A 20000-nucleotide genomic window follows, 5' to 3' on the forward strand; every position below is an offset into this window, starting at 1 on the left:
ACAAAAACAAACATCCACACCCCAACACACACACACACATAAACACACACACACACACACAACACACACCACACACACACACACACACACACACACAAACACACACACACACCACACACACACACACACACACACACACACACACACCAAAGGCACTGACCTACAGCCAGGTGCACGGACAGGGCCGTCTTGTCCATGGTCAGAGACCACACTCACACACACACACACACACACACACACACACACACACACACACACACCCCAAAGGCACTGACCTACAGCCAGGTGCACGGACAGGGCCGTCTTGTCCATGGTCAGAGACCACACTCACACACACACACACACACACACACACCACACACACACACACACACACACACACACCAAAGGCACTGACCTACAGCCAGGTGCACGGACAGGGCCGTCTTGTCCATGGTCAGAGACCACACTCACACACACACACACACAACAAACACCCACACACACACACACACACACACACACACACCAAAGGCACCGACCTACAGCCAGGTGCATGGTCAGGGACCACACACACACAAACACACACACATACACACACACACACACACACACACACACACACACACACATACACACACACACACACACACACACACACACCACACACACACACACAACACACACACAACAAACACACACACACACACACACACACACACCAAAGGCACTGACCTACAGCCAGGTGCACGGACAGGGCCGTCTTGTCCATGGTCAGGGACCACACTCTCAGGTCGTGCAGGTCCTTTACCCCGTCCATGTCTAGGATGGTGTCCCGCACCTCCTCAAAGTTGATGTTCCGAGGGGTACCTGCACAACAACCACATGTGTGTTCTGCATGGTTAGGGTGGGAGACTGGCGCAACAGCCGAGTGGTTAAAGCGTTGGACTGTCAATCTGAGGGTCCCGGGTTCGAATCACGTGGCGGTGACGGCGCCTGGTGGGTAAAGGGTGGAGATTTTTACGATCTCCCAGGTCAACATATGTGCAGACCTGCTAGTGCCTAAACCCCCTTCGTGTGTATATGCGGGCAGAAAATCAAATACGCACGTCAAAAATCCTGTAATCCATGTCAGCGTTCGGTGGGTTATGGAAACAAGAACATACCCAGCATGCACACCCCCGAAAACGGAGTGTGGCTGCCTACATGGCGGGGTAAAAACGGTCATACACGTAAAAGCCCACTCGTGTTCATACGAGTGAACGCAGAAGAAGAAGAAGAAGAAGTTAGGGTGGGAAAGTTGATGTTCCGTGGGTTGCCTGCACAACAACCACACGTGTGTTCTGCATGGTTAGGGTGGGAAAGCTGATGTTCCGTGGGGTGCCTGCATAACGTGTTCTACATGGTTAGGGTGGGAAAGTTGATGTTCCGTGGGGTACCTGCACAACAACCACATGTGTGTTCTGCATGGTTAGGGTGGGAAGGTTGATGTTCCGTGGGGTGCCTGCATAACGTGTTCTACATGGTTAGGGTGGGAAAGTTGATGTTCCGTGGGGTGCCTGCATAACGTGTTCTACATGGTTAGGGTGGGAAAGCTGATGTTCCGTGGGGTGCCTGCATAACGTGTTCTACATGGTTAGGGTGGGAAAGTTGATGTTCCGTGGGGTACCTGCATAAGGTGTTCTACATGGTTAGGGTGGGAAAGTTGATGTTCCGTGGGGTACCTGCATAAGGTGTTCTACATGCTTAGGGTGGGAAAGTTGATGTTCCGTGGGGTACCTGCACAACAACCACATATGTGTTCTGCATGGTTAGGGGGAGAAAGAGAAGGAGGAGAAGAAGTAGAAGAAGCAGGGGGAGAAGAAGAAGGAGGAGGAGAAGGAGGAAGAGGAGGAGAAGAAAAAGAAGAAGATGAAGAAGCAGCAGGAGGAGTAGAAGGAGAAGAAGGAGAAGAATAAAAGTAGAGGTAGAGGAGGAGAAGGAGGAGGAGGAGAAGAAGAAGAAGAAGATGATGATGATGAAGAAGAAGATGATGATGATATGACAAATTCAAAGTTGATGTTGCGCGGCATGCCTAAAAACCACACAAACAACGACTACATGTGTGTTGTTTGTGGTTAGAGGGATGAGGAGGAGAAGAAGAAGAAGGAGAAGAAGAAGAAGAAGAAGAAGAAATAGTGGAAGAAGAAGAAGTAGTAGTAGTAGTAGCAGCAGAAGAAGAAGAAGTAGTAGCAGAAGAAGAAGAAATAGTGGAAGAAGAAGAAGTAGTAGAAGAAGAGGAGGAGGAGGAGGAAGAAGAAGACGAAAAGGAAGAAGAAGAAGAAACAGAAGAAGAAGAAGAAGAAGAAGAAGAAACAGAAGAAGAAGAAATAGTGGAAGAAGAAGAAGTAGTAGCAGAAGAAGAAGAAATAGTGGAAGAAGAAGAAGTAGTAGAGGAGGAGGAAGAAGAAGAAACAGAAGAAGAAGAAGAAGAAGAAGAAGAAGAAGAAACAGAAGAAGAAGAAGAAGAAGAATGATAACAACAAACTGGAAGCTGATGCTCAGCGTGATGCCTGAAGACACACCCAAAACAATGACACGTTGTGTCGCTCATGGCAATGATAAGACGAAGAGTAGTACAACCACCACCACCGACAACCATTACCACCACAAGCAACAACAATAATAATTAACAACAACAACAATAGTAATAATAATAATAATAATAATAATGTGTGTGTGTGTGTGTGTGTGTGTGTGTGCGTGCGTGCTTGTGAGGGCACCCACTGGCATGACTGCATACATAAATGAATCTGGCCAAAAATATGAGGAGTTTTTGTCATAAAATAATGCCATCATCATCATTTTCATAATGATAATAATAACTTTACCTTACCTTATCTTTATCTAGGACTTTACCTTACCTTACCTCATCTCCTCACACCTTATCTAGGACTTTACCTTACCTTACCTCATCTTCTCACACCTTATCTAGGACTTTACCTTACCTTACCTCATCTTCTCATACCTTATCTAGGACTTTACCTTACCTTACCTCATCTTCTCATACCTTATCTAGGACTTTACCTTACCTTATCTCATCTTCTCACAGCTTATCTAGGACTTTACCTTACCTTACCTCATCTCATCATACCTTATCTAGGACTTTACCTTACCTTATCTTCTCATACCTTATCTAGGACTGTACCTTACCTTACCTCATCTTATCATACCTTATCTAGGACTTTACCTTAACTCATCTTCTCATATCTTATCTAGGACTTTACCTTACCTTATCTCATCTTCTCATATCTTATCTAGGACTTTACCTTACCTTATCTCATCTTCTCACACCTTATCTAGGACTTTACCTTACCTTATCTCATCTTCTCACAGCTTATCTAGGACTTTACCTTACCTTACCTCATCTCATCATACCTTATCTAGGACTTTACCTTACCTTATCTTCTCATACCTTATCTAGGACTGTACCTTACCTTACCTCATCTTATCATACCTTATCTAGGACTTTACCTTAACTCATCTTCTCATATCTTATCTAGGACTTTACCTTACCTTATCTCATCTTCTCACAGCTTATCTAGGACTTTACCTTACCTTACCTCATCTTCTCACACCTTATCTAGGACTTTACCTTACCATATCTCATCTTCTCATATCTTATATAGGACTTTACCTTACCTTATCTATCTTCTCATACCTTATTTAGGACTTTACCTTAACTTATCTCATCTTCTCATACCTTATTTAGAACTTTACCTTATCTCATCTTCTCATATCTTATCAAGGGGGAAGGGGGGGCTAGCTGGCCTCTGGTAACCATCTCCATCACCGGCTGTCCTAAAACCCTCTTGGCCGAGGGAGTTGGGGGAGATGAAACTGGGGGCAAGACACTCTCTACCGTCATCAAATCCCAGCCCAGATATCAAGTGGGGACAGCAGTTGGAAAGGAACCAATACTGTGGTCATTGTGGGAACAGTGGAAAGGAACCCATACTGTGGTCATTGTGGGAACAGTGGAAAGGAACCCATACTGTGGTCATTGTGGGAACAGTGGAAAGGAACCCATACCGATGTCATTGTGGGAACAGTGGAAAGGAACCCATACTGTGGTCATTGTGGGAACAGTGGAAAGGAACCCATACTGTTGTCATTGTGGGAACAGTGGAAAGGGACCTATCCATACTGTGGTCATTGTGGGAACAGTGGAAAGGAAGCCATACCGATGTCATTGTGGGAACAGTGGACAGGAACCCATACTGTGGTCATTGTGGGAACAGTGGAAAGGAACCCATACCGATGTCATTGTGGGAACAGTGGAAAGGAACCCATACTGTTGTCATTGTGGGAACAGTGGAAAGGGACCTATCCATACTGTGGTCATTGTGGGAACAGTGGAAAGGAAGCCATACCGATGTCATTGTGGGAACAGTGGACAGGAACCCATACTGTGGTCATTGTGGGAACAGTGGAAAGGAACCCATACCGATGTCATTGTGGGAACAGTGGAAAGGAACCCATACTGTGGTCATTGTGGGAACAGTGGAAAGGAACCCATACCGATGTCATTGTGGGAACAGTGGAAAGGAACCCATACTGTGGTCATTGTGGGAACAGTGGAAAGGAACCCATACTGTTGTCATTGTGGGAACAGTGGAAAGGGACCTATCCATACTGTGGTCATTGTGGGAACAGTGGAAAGGAACCCATACTGTGGTCATTGTGGGAACAGTGGAAAGGAACCCAAACTGTGGTCATTGTGGGAACAGTGGAAAGGAACCCATACTGTGGTCATTGTGGGAACTGTGGAAAGGAACTTATACCGATGTTATTGTGGGAACAGTGGAAAGGAACCCATACTGTGGTCATTGTGGGAACAGTGGAAAGGAACGCATACTGATGTCATTGTGGGAACAGTGGAAAGGAACCCATACTGTGGTCATTGTGGGAACATGGAAAGGAACCCATACTGTTGTCATTGTGGGAACAGTGGAAAGGGACCTATCCATACTGTGGTCATTGTGGGAACAGTGGAAAGGAACCCATACTGTGGTCATTGTGGGAACAGTGGAAAGGAACCCAAACTGTGGTCATTGTGGGAACAGTGGAAAGGAACCCATACTGTGGTCATTGTGGGAACTGTGGAAAGGAACTTATACCGATGTTATTGTGGGAACAGTGGAAAGGAACCCATACTGTGGTCATTGTGGGAACAGTGGAAAGGAACGCATACTGATGTCATTGTGGAACAGTGGAAAGGAACCCATACTGTGGTCATTGTGGGAACATGGAAAGGAACCCATTACTGATGTCATTGTGGGAACAGTGGAAAGGAACCCATACCGATGTCATTGTGGGAACAGTGGAAAGGAACCCATACTGTGGTCATTGTGGGAACAGTGGAAAGGAACCCACCCATACTGTGGTCATTGTGGGAACAGTAGAAAGGAACCCATACTGTGGTCATTGTGGGAACAGTGGAAAGGAACCCATACCGATGTCATTGTGGGAACAGTGGAAAGAAACCCATACTGTGGTCATTGTGGAAACAGTGGAAAGGAACCCATACCGGTCATTGTGGGAACAGTGGAAAGGAACCCATACCGATGTCATTGTGGGAACAGTGGAAAGGAACCCATACTGTGGTCATTGTGGGAACAGTGGAAAGGAACTCATACTGTGGTCATTGTGGGAACAGTGGAAAGGAACCCATACTGTGGTCATTGTGGGAACAGTGGAAAGGAACCCATACTGTGGTCATTGTGGGAACAGTGGAAAGGAACCCATACCGATGTCATTGTGGGAACAGTGGAAAGGAACGCATACTGATGTCATTGTGGGAACAGTGGAAAGGAACCCATACTGTGGTCACTGTGGGAACAGTGGAAAGGAACCCATACTGATGTCATTGTGGGAACAGTGGAAAGGAACCCATACCGATGTCATTGTGGGAACAGTGGAAAGGAACCCATACTGATGTCATTGTGGGAACAGTGGAAAGGAACCCATACCGATGTCATTGTGGGAACAGTGGAAAGGAACCCATACTGTGGTCATTGTGGGAACAGTGGAAAGGAACCCATACTGTGGTCATTGTGGGAACAGTGGAAAGGAACCCATACTGTGGTCATTGTGGGAACAGTGGAAAGGAACCCATACTGTGGTCATTGTGGGAAGAGTGGAAAGGAACCTATACCGATGTCATTGTGGGAACAGTGGAAAGGAAACCATACTGTGGTCATTGTGGGAACAGTGGAAAGGAACCCATACCGATGTCATTGTGGGAACAGTGGAAAGGAACCCATACTGTGGTCATTGTGGGAACAGTGGAAAGGAACCCATATTGTGCTCATTGTGGGAACAGTGGAAAGGAACCCATATTGTGGTCATTGTGGGAACAGTGGAAAGGAACCTATACCGATGTCATTGTGGGAACAGTGGAAAGGAACCCATAGCGATGTCATTGTGGGAACAGTGGAAAGGAACCCATACTGTGGTCATTGTGGGAACAGTGGAAAGGAACCCATACTGTGGTCATTGTGGGAACAGTGGAAAGGAACCCATACTGTGGTCATTGTGGGAACAGTGGAAAGGAACCTATACCGATGTCATTGTGGGAACAGTGGAAAGGAACCCATACCGATGTCACTGTGGGAACAGTGGAAAGGAACCCATACCGATGTCATTGTGGGAACAGTGGAAAGGAACCTATACCGATGTCATTGTGGGAACAGTGGAAAGGAACCCATACTGTGGTCATTGTGGGAACAGTGGAAAGGAACCCATACTGTGGTCATTGTGGGAACAGTGGAAAGGAACCCATACCGATGTCATTGTGGGAACAGTGGAAAGGAACCTATACCGATGTCATTGTGGGAACAGTGGAAAGGAACCCATACTGTGGTCATTGTGGGAACAGTGGAAAGGGACCCATACCGATGTCATTGTGGGAACAGTGGAAAGGAACCCAAACCGATGTCATTGTGGGAACAGTGGAAAGGAACCCATACTGTGGTCATTGTGGGAACAGTGGAAAGGAACCCCTACTGTCGTCATTGTGGGAACAGTGGAAAGGAACCCATATTGTGCTCATTGTGGGAACAGTGGAAAGGGACCCATGGTGATGGGTGGAGCACGGCTGACTGTCATAACAGACCACTACAGACATCAAGTCGGGACAGCAGTTGCCTCCTCTGCTGTTTGGGACGGTCATGGTTGGAGCACGGCTGACTGTCATAACAGACCACTACAGCTCACCTTCCATGAGGACCACCAGAATGTCTCGCAGGATGGTGATGGTGGTGATCAGCACCAGAGCTGAGAACACAAAGGTGCAGATCGGGTCCGCAATCTTCCACTCAGGCTGTGACAACAAAAAAAAAAACACACCAATAAGAAACATTTCTTCTGTCATTGCTGGTGTCCGAATATTTTCGTGTAGCATAATTCAGTATTCATATATGTATATATGAAAAAAAAAGGCTGTGACAGTCTACGAATAAAATCTGATTTTGGGTGTTTGTACGTTTCTACTGTCATTGCTGCAGTCTGTATATTTCGTGTAGCATAAATCAGGATGTGTGTGTGTGTGTGTGTGTGTGTGTGTGTGTGTGTGTGTGTATGAGTTTATGTAAGTTTGTGCCTGCTTATGTGTGCGTATGTGTTAGGGTAGCTGTTAGATACACATGTATTGTTAAAATGTATGTATGCAGTGTGTGTGTGTGTGTGTGTGTGTGTGTGTGTGTGTGTGTGTGGTCACATTTTGGTGTGTGTATGTAACATAGATGTAATGTTTTATGTTAACAAAGCGTTTTGTAAAGCACCTAGAGCAGATTTCTGGATAGTGTTCTATATAAGTATCCATTATTTTATATATATATATATATATATATATATAAGGCTGTGACAGTCTATGAATAAAATCTGATTTTGGGTGTTTGTATGTTTCTTCTGTCGTTGCTGCAGTCTGTATATTTCGTGTAGCATAAATCAGGATGTGTGTGTGTGTGTGTGTGTGTGTGTGCGTGTGTGTGTGTGTGTGTGTGTGTGTGTGTAAAGGCTGTGCTAGTCTTTGAATGAAAACTGATTTTGGGTGTTTGTACGTTTCTACTGTCATTGCTGCAGTCTGTATATTTCGTGTGGGTCAGGTCAGGTCATTAGATCTGCTACTGGTAACCTGTAATCCAGTACAACCTGTTCAGGGTCGGGTTGCCGACGACTAAACCGGCACTCCCACCGCTCCCTTCTGGGACTGGTGAGGCGGGTGGCTAGACACCCTTATGGAGATCCATAAAAGGGCGTCGGCTCAGGAGAGCCACCGACGGCCATCTAGCTCCACCGTGCTGTGTGCATGCCACACGCAGTTGGCCCCCGAGGTGTGTCTACCCATGCATGCGAAGTCTGGATCCGGCAGAATCTGCGGAAGAAACCTATCGGTTCAACGGAGAGGAAGGCGGTTACAGCAGCGCACTGTGGAGTGCAGAGAGCAAGATGAGACACCGAAAGGATATCTTGGTCATCCACTGCATCCGTGCTCATCCTCCAGTCGTCTCGACTTAGTCTTGCCACTGGAAATTGGTGGACCCGGACGAGAGAGTGAGGTCGACGTTGCGCAACTCCTCTTCACTTTAAACAAACTCATCGCGCAAGTCATCAGTCATCCTAAATGACCTTTCATCCTTCATCATTTCATCACCCCCAAGTCCTGTGGCGACAGGCGAGCGACGAAACGACAGGTGTGGGTACACTGGCAGTCGCAGCCGCAGACCTGCACGCAGGCGGCTCAGGCCATAGGGTCGTTCTTCGTCGACAGGAGCAGCGATGGAGCTCGGCAGCCGTCTGAGCGTCTGAGCAGCCCTCTTTAGGAATGCACTGCTCACCTCCCTGGCATGAGGAAGGGGCTAGAAAAGGTGCCCTAAAAATTGCCTGCTCCATATCACCCTGGCCAGCATACCGCGGCTGGCGGGGACCCTACATCAGCGGTCGAAACAAAGAGAAAGAAAAGAAAAAAACAAGGATCGTTCCTCTCACCATTGGTGCTTGGAACATAAGGACTCTCCTGGACAGAGATAACGCGGACAGACCCCAAAGGAGAACAGCACTAGTTGCATCCGAACTCGCCAGATACAATATCGACATCGCAGCCTTGAGTGAGACTCGGCTTGCAGGCGAAGGCGAGCTCTGTGAACAGGATCTGGTTACACCTTCTTCTGGAGTGGACGAGGAAGCGAAGAGCGACGTGAGGCTGGTGTTGGTTTTGCAGTAAAAACAGCACTTGTCAGCAAGCTAGCTGGAATCCCAAAGGGAGTCAACGATAGGCTTATGACCATGAAACTCCCACTGGCATCTGGCCAGAAGCACCTCACCATTGTCAGTGCCTACGCCCCAACCATGACCAACCCGGATGAAGTGAAGGCGAAGTTCTACGAGGACCTTCACTCTGTCATTGCTGCCATCCCTAAAGCAGACAAGCTCATCATTCTTGGGGACTTCAATGCTAGAGTTGGCTCTGACTACATCTCCTGGGATGGAGTGATTGGAAGGCACGGTGTGGGCCACTGCAACCCAAATGGATTGCTTTTGCTTCAGACATGTGCAGAGCACGAACTGCTGATAACCAACACAGTTTTCTGCCTCCCTACCCGTAACAGGACGTCATGGATGCACCCTCGCTCAAAGCATTGGCATCTCATCGATTATGTCATCGTCAGGAAAAGGGATAGGCAAGATGTACGTGTAACAAAGACCATGTGCGGCGCCGAGTGTTGGACAGACCATCGCCTTGTAGTCTCGAAGCTGAATATTCGAATCCAGCCCAAGAGACGCCCCCAAGGCCAGAAGGCTCCAAAACGGCTCAACATCGCTAAGCTGAAAAACATCACCATCAAACAGTCCTTTGTGGAGCTGCTGGAAGATCGTCTGGAATCCGCCTCTCTGAACAACCAGAATGTGGAGTCTGACTGGAGGACCCTGCGTGAGCTGATCTATAGTACAGCTTCAGAGACCCTGGGACCCATGACCAGAAAGCACAAAGACTGGTTTGATGAAAACTGTGATGAAATCAAGCAGCTTCTGGATGAGAAACGCTGTCTGCATCAAGCCCACCTGAGCAACCCAAAGTCCACATCAAAAAAGGATGCGTACAATGCCATCCGCAGGACTGTTCAGCAAAAGTTACGCCAGATGCAGGATAAGTGGCTGAGTGACAAAGCTGATGAGATCCAGGGATATGCTGACAGGCACGATATGAAGAGGTTCTATGATGCCTTAAAAGAAGTCTACGGCCCCACATCCTCAGGATCATCCCCCCTCCTCAGTGCAGATGGGAATACCTTGATCACCGAGAAGGAGAACATTCTCGAACGATGGGCTGAGCACTTCAACAGTGTCTTAAATCGCCCTTCCTCCATAAATGATGAAGCCATAGACCGTCTCCCACAAGTCCCCACCAACGAAGCACTGGACGATCCGCCAACACTTCTTGAGACCCAGAAAGCAATCCGTCTGCTATCCAGTGGCAAAGCACCTGGCTCAGACTCCATACCAGCAGAGGTCTACAAGGATGGAGGCACTGTGCTGACTGAGAAGCTTCATCAGCTGTACTCACTCATGTGGAAAGAAGAGACGATCCCCCAGGATTTCAAAGATGCATCTATCATTCACTTGTACAAGCGAAAGGGGAACCGGCAAGCCTGTGATAACCATCGGGGCATTTCCTTGCTCTCCATCGCAGGCAAGATACTTGCCAGGATCCTACTAAACCGCCTCACAGCACACCTTGACCAAGGTCATTTGCCTGAGAGCCAATGTGGATTCCGGAAAGAGCGCGGAACCACCGACATGGTGTTTGCTGCAAGGCAGCTGCAAGAGAAATGTCAGGAGCAAAATGCTGATCTGTTCTCCACCTATGTCGACCTCACTAAGGCCTTTGACACCGTGAGTAGAGAGGGACTGTGGAAGATCATGGCCAAGTACGGATGCCCTCGGAAATTTATTTCCTTGGTCAGCCAATTCCATGAAGGCATGCAGGCTCGAGTCCAGGACAATGGCGAAACATCTGCTCCTTTTGCTGTCACAAATGGTGTCAAGCAAGGCTGCGTCCTGGCTCCAACGCTGTTCAGCCTCATGTTCTCTGCAATGCTTACTGATGCCTTCAGAGATGGCGATGTTGGAATCGGCCTAAAGTACCGAACAGATGGCAAGCTGTTTAACCTCAGAAGGCTTCAAGCAAAAACGAAGGTCATGACAGACATCATCAGAGACTTTTTGTTTGCTGATGACTGTGCCCTCAACGCTGGATCTGAAGCTGACATGCAGCTCAGCGTCGACAAGTTTGCCACTGCCAGCAGAAACTTCGGCCTTACCATCAGCACGAGGAAAACTGAAGTTCTCCATCAGCCAGCCCCAGGGAAACCCTACGTTGAGCCCAACATCACAGTCAACGGTCAGAGACTCAGTGCGGTGGAGCGGTTCACATACCTTGGCAGCACACTGTCACGAAATGCGACTATCGACGATGAAGTGAATGTCAGGATTGCAAGAGCAAGTGCAACTTTTGGTAGACTCAATGCAAATGTCTGGAACAGAAGAGGCATTAGTCTTGAGACCAAGCTAAAGGTCTACAGAGCAGTAGTTCTCCCCACACTACTGTACGGCTGCGAAACTTGGACAGTGTACCAACGACATGCCAAGAAGCTGAACCACTTCCACACAACATGCCTCAGGAAGCTACTGAACATCAAGTGGCAAGACAGGACCCCAGACACAGAGGTGCTCGCAAAAGCCACCCTTCCCAGCATCTTCACCATCCTGATGCAGTCCCAGCTTCGCTGGGCTGGACACGTGGCGCGCATGCCAGACCATCGGCTGCCCAAAAGGCTCTTCTATGGCGAGCTGCAACAAGGGAAGAGATCACACGGAGGTCAGAAGAAGCGCTTCAGAGATACTCTGAAAGTCTCTCTGAAAGCGTTTGATATCAACCCTGACTCCTGGGAGGAATCTGCAGTGGACCGTAACAAATGGCGCGCTGCTGTGCACAAAGGCGCCAAGTTGTGCGAAGCCAACAGGACTGCTGCAGCTGTTCAGAAGAGGCAGGCCAGAAAGTCACGGGCAAACAAGCTCCCTGACAATGATATGCCTGTCTTTGTCTGCCCCAACTGTCAGCGAACATTTCGTGCGCAGATTGGACTATTCAGCCATCTGCGCACTCACAGATAGACTCATGAGCATCCTTCCCCCCACCCCACCACCTCCCTCCCCCGATCCCCCATCTGGATGACAACGATGGTCATCATCGATCTCGATGGACACACCACCACCACCATATTTCGTGTAGCATAAATCAGGATGTGTGCGTGTGTGTGTGTGTGTGTGCGTGTGTGTGTGTGTGTGTGTGTGTGTGTGTGTAAAGGCTGTGCTAGTCTTTGAATGAAAACTGATTTTTGGTGTTTGTGCGTTTCTTCTGTCGTTGCTGCAGTCTGTATATTTCGTGTAGCATAATTCAGGATATATATATACATATATATATATATATATATATATATATATATATATATATATATATATATATATATATATATATATATATATATATAAAGGCTCTGCTAGTCTTTGAATGAAAACTGATTTTTGGCGGGTTTTTTTCTTCTTCTTTTTTTTTCATTGAGGAAGTGTCTGGGTTTGTTCCAATGTACCTTTTTATTTTGACCTGTGCACTGGCTGAATCGGTAGCTTAAACAGCATTGGCTTGAAGTTGTGTGCCTTGGGAATGGAGAGAGTTACCTCTCTTCGTTGTTGTTTAATCCTTTTACTCATCTAGCCTTGTTGTACTTCCATTTCTAGTCAGAAAAGAAAAGAAAAAAAAAATGGAGGCAACCATGTGTGGGTTCTGTATTGTTCGTGTGTTCTGTGCAGCATATTCTGGACTAAAAGGGTATGCACCACGTGTACCTCCATCCTCTGCCCCCCTCCCTCCCTCCCCTGACCCTCCCTCCCTCCCCTGTCCCTCCGTCCCTCCCTGTCCCTCCCCTGTCCCCCTCCCTTCCCTGTCCCCCTCCCTCTCCTGTCCCTTCCCTGTCCCCCTCCCTCTCCTGTCCCTCCCCTGTCCCCCTCCCTCCCCTGTCCCCCCTCCCTCCTCCCTGTCCCTCCCTCCCCTGTCCCCCTCCCTCCCCTGTCCCCCTCCTGTCCCCCTCCCTCCCCTGTCCCCCCTCCCTCCCCCGTCCCTCCCTCCCTCCCCTGTCACCCCTCCCTCCCCTGTCCCCCTCCCTCCCCTGTCCCTCCCTCCCCTGTCCCCCTCCCTCTCCTGTACCTCCCCCCCTGTACCTCCCCTGTCCCCTCCCTCCCCTGTCCCTCCCTCCCCTGTCCCCCTCCCTCCCCTGTCCCCCTCCCTTCCCCTCCCTCCACTGTCCCCCTCCCTCCCCTGTCCCCCTCCCTTCCCCTCCCTCCCCTGTCCCTCTCCCTCCCCTGTCCCCCTCCCTCCCCTGTCCCCCCTCCCTTCCCCTCCCTCCCCTGTCCCCCCTCCCTTCCCCTCCCTCCCCTGTCCCCCTCCCTCCCTCCCCTGTCCCCCTCCCTCCCCTGTCCCCCCTCCCTTCCCCTCCATCCCCTGTCCCCCTCCCTCCCCCGTCCCTCCCTCCCTCCCCTGTCCCCCTCCCTCCCCTGTCCCCCCTCCCTTCCCCTCCATCCCCTGTCCCCCTCCATCCCCCTCCTGGCCCCGTCCCTCCCTCCCTCCCTGTCCCCCTCCATCCCCCTCCCTCTCCTGTACCTCCCTCCTCGCTGTCCCTCCCTCCCCTGTCCCTCCCTCTCCCCCTCCCTTCAACTTCCTTTCCCCTCAACCCTTCTTCGTCACTTCCCCTCACACCCTACCCCCCGTCACCTCCCTCACGCCCCCACCCACCTGTTCAACAACCACCCTCCCACTCCGCCATCCCCCCCCCCTCCCCGCTCCTCCCCCTCTCACCTTGAAGTAGATGATGAAGGCAGCGATCAGCACCCCCACGCTCTGGCAGAAGTCACCCAGCACGTGAATGAAGGCTGCCTTCACGTTGATGTTGTCCTTCTTCTTCTTCCCTGTCGGAGTCGTCGGAGTCTTCTTCGTCTTCTTCATCTTGGTCTTCACCCAAAAGAAGACAGATGGCGGAGAGATTGGTTAAGACATTTAAACCGCCGATGAAACGGTCATACACGTAAAAGCCCACTCGAAGAAGAAGAAGGAGAAGGAGAAGGAGGAGGAGGAAGAAGGAGGAGGAGGAGGAGAATGAGGAAAAAGAAGAAGAAGGAGGAGGAAGAAGAGGAGGAGGAGAATCAGGAACAAGAAGATGATGATGATGAAGAGGAGGAGGAGGAGGATTGATTGATTGATTGAATCTTTAATGGGTACAGAATTAGGTGCAGTAAATTCCTTTTTTTTTCCAATTCTGCCCATTTAACGACACAAAAAATATAAAAATAAAGAGGAGGAGGAAGAAAAAGAAGAAGAAGAAGAAGAAGAAGACATTAATAGCAGAAGGTCAGACATAAGTGGTAGGTTTAGAGCTCCACGCGCAAGAACATCTCGATACATTAATTCATTTATTCCTACAGCCATTCGCGCACACAATCAAAACATCCAATACACTAAGTGAACCCTCCCACCCCCCAAGCCCCCTCGCCACAGCAACACCTGAACTTCACCAGCAGACGAGTGTATGGGAGCAGACATTATGCGTGCATGTGGGACTGAGCGGGTGAGCACGGGCAAGCAAGCATTTGTGTGTGTGTGTGATCGGAAGTGATTTTTAAATATTTTCTTATTTTACTTGGATTTCATGTATCTTAATGTTAATGTTCTAATCTTATTGGCGTGACATATGTTATGTGCATGCATACGTTGTTTGTGTGTGTGTGAGTGTGTGTGTGTGTGCGTGTGTGTGTGTGTGTGTGTGTGTGTGTGTGTGTGTGTGTGTGTGTGTGTGTGTGTGTGTGTGCATTTTACTTATATATACGATTTATTCCCTTGATGTTTTTATTTATGTATTGTTGTACAATACCTTATGGTCTTAACGTGTGTGTGTGTGTGTGTGTGTGTGTGTGTGTGCATGTGTGTGTATGTGTGTGTGGGTGTGTGTGCGTGCGTGCGCGCATGTCATTTTTAGTAATCTTATGCCCTTTTTTTTTGTTGGATGTTTTCATTTGTTAATATTGTTGTGCAATACCCTATTGTCTTAACATGAGTATGTGTGTGTGGGGAGTGGGGGGGTTAGTATATCGTCAGCTATTGGGAATTCTTATTTGACTAGTTTTAATCTCTTCTTATGTTGCGCATGATTTTATGCCAGTGTTTACAATGAGCCTGTGATTGCACAACTTAATTTCCATGTGGATTAATAAAGTGTTTTTGATTTGATTGATTTGATTTGAAGAAGAAGAAGGAGAAGAAGAGAAGGAGGAGGAAGAAGAAGGAGGAGGAGGAGGAGGAGTAACTGCCAGCACAGCGTATGCAGTTTTTGCCCCACCTCAAAGCCTGACTATTATGTGTGCAAAGTTTGTTTTTGTGGGGTTTTTTTGGGTTTTTTTTAAATATTTCAATTTTTTCCGTGTTGTCCTCTATAATAACTGGAACCTAACTTTCCTGGACTGTCTGTGTGTGTTGGGTTATACTGCTGGTCAGGTATCTGCTTAGCAGACGTGGTGTAGCGTATATGGGTTTGTGTAGTGAGGGTCCGGGTTCGAATCTCTGTCTAGTCTTTCGGATGAGACGATAAAATGAGGTCCTGTGTGCATCATTATCATCATTAGTAGTTTTATCATCATCACCATCATCATCATCATCATCATCATCATCATCGTCGTCACCATCATCATCATCATCATCGTCGTCACCATCATCGTCACCACCATCATCATCCTCACCATCATCATCATCATCGTTACCATCATCATCGTCATCCCCATCATCATCATCGTCATCATCATCATCATCATCACCATCATCATCATCGTGACCATCATCATCATCATCATCATCATCATCGTCACCATCATCATCATCATCATCGTCACCATCATCATCATCATCATCATCGTCACCATCATCATCATCATCATCATCGTCACCATCATCATCATCATCATCGTCACCATCATCAACCGACGGGCGCAACAGACCAGTGGTTAAAGCGCTGGACTCCCAGGTCAACATTATGTGAAGACCTGCTAGTGCCTGAACCCCCTTCATGTGTATACGGCACGCAGAAGATCAAATACGCACGTTAAAGATCCCGTAATCCATGACAGCGTTCGGTTGGTTATGGAAACAAGAACATTCTCAGCATGCACCCCTCCAACCCACCCCCCTCACCCTCCAAAAAACACACCAAAAAACAGACTACGACTGCCTACATGGTGGGGGTAAAAACGGTTTGTACACGTAAAAGCCCACTCGTGTACATACGAGTGAACGTGAGAGTTGCAGCCCACGACCAAAGAAGATGGAGATCACCTACTGAAAACTGAAGAAAAAAAAACAAAACAATAACAGAACCATCACATCTCCCTCCCCCTCACAGTCACTGCTAGGTAGGCCCAGGACTGTCTCCCTGGTACACTGCCGTAGGTTCATCGTCATCATCATCATCATCATCGTCGTCGTCATCGTCATCATCGTCATCAGCATCATCATCAATATCATCATCATCATCATCAATACCATCACCATCATCATCATCATCGTCGTCGTCGTCATCAGCATCATCATCATCGTCGTCATCGTCATCATCATCATCATCAATAGCACCAGCATCATCATCATCATCATTGTCACCAGCAACATCATCATCATCATCATCATCATCATCCTATCCTCATCATCATCATCGTCATCAGCACCAGCATCATCATCATCATCACCATCATCGTCATCACCATCATTAACAGAACCATCACCTCTCCCTCCCCCTGGCAGTCACTCCTAGGGAGGCCAGGGCTGTCTGCCCCTGGTATACTGCCGTAGGTTCATCGTCATCATCATCATCATCGTCGTCATCGTCATCATCGTCATCAGCATCATCATCAATATCATCATCATCATCATCAATACCATCACCATCATCATCATCATCGTCGTCGTCGTCATCAGCATGATCATCATCATCATCATCATCATCAGCAGCAGCAGCAGCAGCAGCATCATCATCATCATCCTCATCATCATCATCACCATCATCGTCACCATCATCGTCATCACCATCATTAACAGAACCATCACATCTCCCTCCCCCTCACAGTCACTGCTAGGTAGGCCCAGGACTGTCTCCCTGGTACACTGCCGTAGGTTCATCGTCATCATCATCATCATCGTCGTCGTCATCGTCATCATCGTCATCAGCATCATCATCATCGTCGTCATCGTCATCATCGTCATCAATACCATCACCATCATCATCATCATCGTCGTCGTCGTCGTCAGCATGAACATCATCATCATCATCATCATCCTATCCTCATCATCATCGTCATCAGCATCATCATCATCATCATCATCATCAATACCATCACCATCATCATCATCATCGTCGTCGTCGTCATCAGCATGAACATCATCATCATCATCATCATCATCCTATCCTCATCATCATCATCATCATCAGCATCATCATCATCATCATCATCGTCATCAGCATCATCATCATCATCATCATCATCATCATCATCCTCATCATCATCTTCAGCATCACCATCGTCATCTCCATCATTATCATCATTATCACCATCAACATCATCATCATCATCATTCATCTCCCTCCTCCTCCTCCTCCTCATCATCACCATCATCATCATCACCATCATCACCATCACCACCATCATCATCACCATCACCATCATGATCATCACCATCATCATCACCACTATCACCGTCATCGTCATCATCACCACCATCACCTCTCCCTCCCCCTGGCAGTCACTCCTAGGTAGGCCAGGACTGTCTGCCCCTGGTATACTGCCGTAGGTTCATCGTCATCATCATCATCATCGTCGTCGTCATCGTCATCATCGTCATCAGCATCATCATCAACACCATCATCATTATCATCATCATCATCATCATCATCAATACCATCACCATCATCATCATCATCGTCGTCATCGTCATCAGCATGAACATCATCATCATCCTATCCTCATCATCATCATCATCATCAGCATCAGCATCATCATCATCATCATCATCTTCTTCTTTCATCATCATCATCTTCTTCAGCATCACCATCGTCATCTCCATCATTATCATCATTATCACCATCAACATCATTACCACCATCAACATCATCATCATCATCATTCATCTCCCTCCTCCTCCTCCTCCTCATCATCATCATCACAATCACCATCATCACCATCATCATCATCACCACCATCATCATCACCATCACCATCATCACCATCATCATCACCACTATCACCGTCATCGTCATCATCACCACCATCATCGTCATCATCATCATTAACAGAACCATCACCTCTCCCTCCCCCTGGCAGTCACTCCTAGGGAGGCCAGGGCTGTCTGCCCCTGGTATACTGCCGTAGGTTCATCATCATCATCGTCTTCATCATCATCACCACCATCACCATCATGACCATCATCATCATCATCCTCATCCTCCTCTTCCTCCTCCTCCTCCTCATCATCATCACCATCATCATCTTCACCATCATCATGACTATCATCATCACCATCACCACCATCATCACTATCATCATTCATCATCATCCTCCTCCTCATCCTCCTCATCATCAACATCATCACCATCATCATCATCATTCATCATCATCCTCCTCCTCCTCATATCATCAACATCATCATCACCATCACCACCATCATCACCACCACCATCATCATCATCACCACCACCACCGTCACCACCATCATCATCATCACCACCATCATCACCATCACCACTATCATCATCATCACCATCATCACCACAATCATCATCACCATCACCACCATCATTCATCATCATCATCCTCTTCATCCTCATCACCACCATCATCATCGTCTTCACCACCATCATCATCACCATCAACATCATGATCATCACCATCATGATCATCACCATCATCGTCATCATCACCACCATCATCGTCATCACCATCATTAACAGAACCATCACCTCTCCCTCCCCCTGGCAGTCACTCCTAGGGAGGCCAGGGCTGTCTGCCCCTGGTATACTGCCGTAGGTTCATCATCATCATCGTCTTCATCATCATCACCACCATCACCATCATGACCATCATCATCATCATCCTCATCCTCATCATCACCATCATCATCATCGTCTTCACCATCATCATGACCATCATCATCACCATCATCACCATCACCACCATCATCATTCATCATCATCATCATCATCCTCCTCCTCCTCATCAACATCATCACCATCACCATCATCATTATTCATCATCATCATCCTCATATCATCAACATCATCATCACCATCACCACCATCATCATCACCACCATCATCATCATCATCACCACCACCATCATCACCATCACCACCATCACCATCATCACCACCATCACCACTATCATCATCATCATCATCACCATCATCACCATCATCATCACCATCATCATCATCGTCTTCACCATCATCATGACCATCATCACCACAATCATCATCACCATCACCACCATCATTCATCATCATCATCCTCTTCATCCTCATCACCATCATCCTCATCACCACCACCATCATCACCATCACCACCATCATCATTACCATCATCATCACCACTATCATCACCGTCACCATCATCACCACCACCATCATCATCATCGTCATCACCATCATTAACAGAACCATCACCTCTCCCTCCCCCTGGCAGTCACTCCTAGGGAGGCCAGGGCTGTCTGCCTGGTATACTGCCGTAGGTTCATCATCATCATCATCGTTTTCATCATCATCACCACCATCACCATCATGACCATCACCATCATCATCATCATCACCACCATCATCGTCATCACCATCATTAACAGA

General features: G+C 47.8%; 1 protein-coding gene across 1 annotated transcript in view; it reads right to left on the reverse strand.

Annotated features, from left to right (window-relative positions):
* LOC143277079 (proton-coupled zinc antiporter SLC30A2-like) overlaps positions 1 to 20000 on the reverse strand; it is a 50271-nt gene that overhangs the window by 7141 nt on the left and 23130 nt on the right. The window contains exons 7-9 of the mRNA XM_076581818.1: positions 13934 to 14086; positions 7237 to 7342; positions 696 to 849 (exon numbers count right to left, since the gene is read on the reverse strand). Coding sequence (XP_076437933.1) covers positions 696 to 849; positions 7237 to 7342; positions 13934 to 14086 — 413 coding nt within the window. The remainder of the gene's footprint in view (positions 1 to 695; positions 850 to 7236; positions 7343 to 13933; positions 14087 to 20000) is intronic.

This window comes from Babylonia areolata, chromosome 33 (genome assembly GCF_041734735.1).
Source record: "Babylonia areolata isolate BAREFJ2019XMU chromosome 33, ASM4173473v1, whole genome shotgun sequence".
Classification (NCBI taxonomy): Eukaryota; Metazoa; Mollusca; class Gastropoda; order Neogastropoda; family Buccinidae; genus Babylonia; species Babylonia areolata.